Source organism: Schistosoma mansoni (assembly GCF_000237925.1).
Source record: "Schistosoma mansoni, WGS project CABG00000000 data, supercontig 0493, strain Puerto Rico, whole genome shotgun sequence".
Classification (NCBI taxonomy): Eukaryota; Metazoa; Platyhelminthes; class Trematoda; order Strigeidida; family Schistosomatidae; genus Schistosoma; species Schistosoma mansoni.
In genome coordinates, this window is record NW_017386312.1 from 14009 (window position 1) to 20178 (window position 6170).

Sequence of the window (6170 nt, forward strand, 5' to 3'; positions counted from 1 at the left end):
ACGCGATGGCGTTTGAAGTGAAAGGTAATGAGTTCGAGTCGCAGAGTGAACATCAACTCTGAGATGCAGGTACACCCGGCTGACGAGTTCCAAATAGGACGAAACGCGCGTCCTGGGTTTCACTGCTAGACACTATCCATCTTTGCTTACAATGTTGGTCGTTTAGTTAATGAAATACTTTAAAAAAAGATATCATATTTGTAAAGATCTCAGAGACTAAAATTAAAATAACTTCAATGTTTCGGTTGGCAGTCCGATCCGAGCTTCGTCAAGGAATCTTTTATTATTTCTTTAAAGGAACTCAAGCAAAACGTTGGATTTATTTCCATTTTTAAGCTCAAAGGTTTTTGCGAATATAATTTCCTCGTTCTAATTACATCGGGATATATTATGACTATTCAGTGTAAATTTAATATCATTTTTTATTATATACATAACAATTGATATTTCCAATATTTTGATTTTATCACAGATTTTAAATAGTGAATTGACAGCATTAAAATATGACATGATAAATGCTAAATTATATAATTATCCATCAAAACATATTTCAAGTAACGAATCATCTCATCCATTTACAAAGTGTAATTTAGAAATGTTTTCATCGCCTACTTTATATAATTCAAAATTAAGTCGTCTTTTACCATATTTTCTTAGTGATAACAATGACAACAATGATAGTTTTAGAAAAAATAATTTTGCAATTGATGGATTAATTATCTCTGAAACATTGACATCATCTGATGAAGCCTTGTATACTGACTATAAAGCTAGGGGTTTTATGAATAATAATAATAAACAGAGGATCATTGAAAGTCGTCGTTCATTTCCACGTCTTTGGGCTGGTATGAACAGTATTTTATCTGGTCATTGGAATTCTTTATTTAATACAAGACATTTGAGATCATTCAAATCAGGTCCTACAACTACATCAACTACAACTACTGGTTTTACACCCACTTCTAATATGCAACTTATCTCTGAAACTGAAAGCGTAAAGGTAAGCCTATTAACTTAGTTAGTTTTCAAGCAAATTAGGATTTTCTTTTTCTGTTATCTTAGAATGTTATAATAAGTTGTCTTATCTTAAGGTTTCACTTGTATAAGCCTGAATATATATGGCTCAGAAAATGAGTGTTTAAATGAGAGTTTATTCTTAGTTAAGATTTCATGTTACTGTTCATTTTATTCTCTCAAATCTTATACACGTAAAGTAAACATTTAAAACAACAGCAATAACTTCGACTAAAGAATATCACGTAATTCATTGATGCTTATTTGCTGTAAACTGTTAGGAACTATTCGAAGCCATTATAAAAACATATGAGTGGAATTAAAAAGTCTTGTATTGATTTTTTTCGATAATAAACAGCAAACATGCAGAGGATCTGATCATGTTCCAAGTTGCATTATTTGACGCGAAGACTATGAAAGATGAGTAAAGATAGAAATGTAAAGGCAAAATGTTAAGCGAAAAAAACATCAAATGTATAAAATAATAGGGTGCAAGATTTAAAAGGAAACAATTGGTTGCATACGTATGTATCATTGCAAATCATTGTAAGGCATATAATTTAAAATCTTAAATCAAATTCGATACCCAAAGTCCTACTTTATATACTTCGAAACACGAACCATTGCAATTCCCATGATGTAAAGTAAAATCACCAAGACTGGTGAAAATGAAGATTCATTTACTTTTCAAAAACGTCATTAAACCAAATACATTCATTTATATGTTGATTTTACACAAATTTTATAACTGGGTAATAAGTATCATATATATGAAAAGATACACAGGATACCTAGCAGGATTACTTTCATTAAAAAAAAAACTTAGTTTGAAAATAATATTTTGTTTTATTATCTTGTATCATTAATAAATAGCGTCTAAGAAGAAGCATTTTAGATCCACGTTCATACCAATCTTTGAGTTTTCTTGCAATATTATTTACAACAAAATGTATTATGAGACCAGAACCATGTGTTCCACCTTTGATTGCTACAGTGGAATTTTACGGTTCAAGTGATTTGCCGTTAGGATTATTTTTGGAGAAATTTTGTTTCATGTAAGCTTTATTTTTCTAAGTAGTGTTTATATTATAACAATGTAACTAAATTTGTGTTATTATATTTTGCAAAAGGTAACTTTTTAAAACTTTCTCTACATTAAGATTAACTTTAATTCCCACTAAACTGAATAAGATCTATTTTTAAATCATGCTTTTAAACTGACCCCGATTATGTACTTAGTCAAGGTCGTAGCCTATATATTTTTTTCGTTTAATTCAAAAGGACGGATGTATATATATATAACTTTGATTCATGTACACATCATTCGTTTTGCTAAATACAGCTTCTTAGTGGTTTCCCAATACTCTCAATCACATATCACTTCGGGCCAGCATAAAGAAAACACGTGTATTCCTATCTAATTTGAGCGAGCCTAGAACGTATCTAAAACGTACTCACTGGTTCCGACAACTGGCCACAATCTGTTTGTTGTAATAGATATCAAGTGCTTTTCGTTTAGGTTTTTTCGAAAAAGCATAATTTATATGTTCTTTTTGACATTTTTTAGGCAACAACATTGCCGTAACCCACTTTGCAATGTAGTAATGGCTGATCATATTCAAAGATTTATTCAGACTTCAGGATCAGTACAACTTATGATTCGTCAATTGATTCAAGATCCACCTCGATCCGAAGTGTTATCAGATATACCAAATCAAGGTAGTAATGATGCAAAATATCGTCGTCCCTGTCGTATACAAATGTGGTTATTCTGTCCAATCTGTCGTATTAATTCACCTATCAAACATATGTCTGCTGATACTTGGCATTTGTCTTTTGTAAAATTTCTTGATTTAATAATAAATAGTTCTGACAATTTGGCTTATTGTGGTCTATTCAATAAAACCTCGGATGATACAGTCAGCGAAGTCAACACAACTGATGCGTCTAATGAACCGTCACTTAATTCAGTAAGATATGGAATTGAAAATCAAACTATGAGTCCAATATTACAATTCCAGTGCCCACATTCTGTTTATAAATGTTTAGAACATTGCTTTGCTTTTAATCGAAAATTAGCTATTTTTAAGTAAGTAAATGTTTGTACGAATGTTTACTGAACTAATGTTAGGAATTTAATGTTATTTATTCTGCTGAAAAAATGTGTTAGTTACAATTATATTCTTTTGGATTTTCATACTTTTAAGGGGTTGTCAGTACTTTATAAAGTCTCAGATTTAATTATAAGCAGAGATGGATGGTGGCTAGCAGCAGAATCCAGAACGACCGTTTCGTCCTATTTGGGACTCGTCAGCTGGATTTACCCGCATCCCTGAGTTGTTGTTCACTTCGAGACTCGAACCCAGTACCATCCGCTTCGAACGCCATCACATTATCCACTTAGGGGCTGAGTCCTGATAGCCATTAGCTTATGCAAGGAGGTGAAGTTTGATTCATTTTTGTATATTTTTGTTTGAATCTTCACATTAATGTTTGGGATATTCCTGCTATATAGTTTAGATTTTAGTATCATGATAATGTAGATTTTACCTTCAATTATTTACCTTACCTTGATATACAGTATTGATCCTCTCATAAGTTATTTTACTTCCCTACTACAGGTATCAACCGGTTAATGTTTATGAAATTGTTATGCCTCCAAGTGAAATTCGTGTGTTCCCGGTGAAAGCCGATAATTTGAAGTCGGAAAGTACCCGCATGTTAACTACGAAAAAACTAACTACTGAAGGTCACATGAATACAACTAATTTGGAAGATGGTTACTGTGCGGATACTACAGATCATACTACCGCTAATGCCACTAAGTCTCATAGTCAGTCAAATCACAAGTGGGGATCAAAAGTTACTAACCTGGAAAAAAGCTCTCATTTACCAAGTTATCTCTACACTGAAGCATCCGACGTTTTAACAAAGTAGGTACCCATTATTTTAATAGTGTTTGTTACAATGATGAAACAATCTTATAAGATTAATGAAATCAGCGTAGGCTATGCCGAAATCTGATGGTCATTTTGTGTAGAATAATTGATTAATTGCCGGTATCGTTTTTTTAAACTGTTTAAAGATATACTAACAAATGTCTTCTCTAAGCTGTGATAGTTTAATGATTAAGAATTTCAATTCCAAATTCCTAGATTTCAGACTGGAATCTTTATGCTTTCCTATTTATATGGTCAGTCTAGTAGTATTTCCAGCCTCCACTAAAATCAGTGTCACTCACACCATAGAATATTTATTTGTATGTGGGCTGAATAATTAAATAAGTTAGTAATTGCAAATTTCATGTAAATGAATACCACATTCCCATAAAGATGAGTAAAACTCGTTCAACTCTTTATATCGTTAATTACTGACTCCAGCTTACTGTAAGATATATAAAAATTTTCCGAGAGATTCGTTCTGTGAACATCCTAGTTTATATGTTAAATTTGTGTTGATATTCGCTGAAAATACACGGGTTTTTGAATGCATTGATATGCATTTCCCACGTAATAGATTATAGAATTCCAGCACCCTGGTTGCATTTGGACGAACAATGAAAATGTGTCTTCAACATTTACTTCGTCTGTTGAAGTGCTCGGCATCAAGTATAGTTTGAGACTCATGTAATTACTCCTAATTTTAAGTTGCTGGAAATTCGTCCTGTGCGCAAGTTGTTATCCTATTTACATATTATTCGTAAAATAAATCCATATATTGCGTTGCACTGTTTTCCTCTTGACACATATATATCTTGTGCCCCCTTGTTCAAATAATCATGTGTTCAAATAAATAAATAAACTCTTTTTTTTAGGTATTACACTATAAATACTGTAATTAAATGTCATATTGCCAATCAACAAAATGAGAAATTATCTTGTGAACTGTCCGCTATGCTCGAAGCCTATCTAAAAGTTCTTGAAGTAAGAATTTTGATTATTTTCTATTCCATTATGTTTGATTAATTTTTATTTTTGGTATAATTTTAGCATCATAAGCTCTTGTATTCATATTCATTTTTATGTATTAGACAAAACGTGAACTGAATTCCTTCCATTAAGTAAGAAAGAATAGGTATGATTCATTCAGGCACAAGTTTATATACCTGACCACGCTGAAACAGTTCCTAGACTACCTGTCTACATTACAGTGAGGTTTTCTAAAAGCTGAGAAGATTCTTTATTTAGTAATATTATGCAATGTATTACGGTAATAATATTCTATTCTTAATGGATAGTTGGATCATCTAAACCGTGATTAGGTGATTAATTATCATTTTATCAAATTCGTCCGTCGTCGTCCAACATATATATTTATTAATTCTGTAAAAGTGACTGTACGTACACTTTCCACTTCCCTTCTCAATTAGCTTGTATTTTGATCACATGTTTCTAGGTTATTTACTTAATATCTTTATCATTATTTTGTTAGATCACGTATTGTTTATAAGTAGATGATACTCTCAGTTATATTTGTCCCATTCTAGTAAAACTAATTTAAGGGATGATGTTTTGGAATGTAATGTTTCAGTCATTTCAATTCCTTTCCAATTGTCGTTCATGAATATGTTTTAGGTATCATTTTTAGGAGGCAAATACAAATAAAATACCTATTCAAACTCAAGTTAAATATGAATGTATTTGTCTTTCTCTTTCAAAACAAAATTCTACACTAAATAACAAATCTAATGGTCAACTTCTTGTGACATTTTAAAATTGATTGATCACTATGTAATGGTGGTCAGTGTCATATTTGTCTGATCCTTTAGTGCTAATCGAATTCCATCGATGAAGTTACAATGTGCTCACTATTCTGAGTGACTTGACATCGTGTGGACTGTGTTGAGATGTTGGGTGGTTGGAGATAGTTGATGGTAAACCCTTGGACCTAGGTTCCGTGGTACTCATCACTCTTCAACAAAGAGCACATGCAGTCTTGAAGGAACCAATGCTGCTTGTGGGGTTAAAGTTTGCATCACTTCGCTTCATATTCTTAGAAGTTACCTACCACTGAGCTTTTCGCACCACTGGTAAATATCTTATTTTCACAATAGGCCAGTAGCGGGATCCGAGTCCTATAGGGAATATCTGTTCATGATTGCATATATACCTTTCTGACGAGTCCCAACTATCCCTCAATCTAAGTCCAGAATTTCC

At 32.2% G+C, this 6170-nt stretch overlaps 1 protein-coding gene across 1 annotated transcript in view; it reads left to right on the forward strand.

Annotated features, from left to right (window-relative positions):
• The window catches only part of Smp_199810 (fyve finger-containing phosphoinositide kinase,fyv1, putative), a gene marked incomplete at both ends in the record, with an annotated part of 15473 nt that extends 10494 nt beyond the window's left edge, over nt 1-4979 (forward strand). Inside the window, 5 exons of the mRNA XM_018797264.1 lie at nt 473-1000; nt 1888-2069; nt 2582-3103; nt 3636-3947; nt 4829-4979. Of these exons, the coding sequence (XP_018644759.1) occupies nt 473-1000; nt 1888-2069; nt 2582-3103; nt 3636-3947; nt 4829-4979 (1695 nt within the window). The remainder of the gene's footprint in view (nt 1-472; nt 1001-1887; nt 2070-2581; nt 3104-3635; nt 3948-4828) is intronic.
• Nucleotides 4980-6170: the final 1191 nt, after the last annotated feature.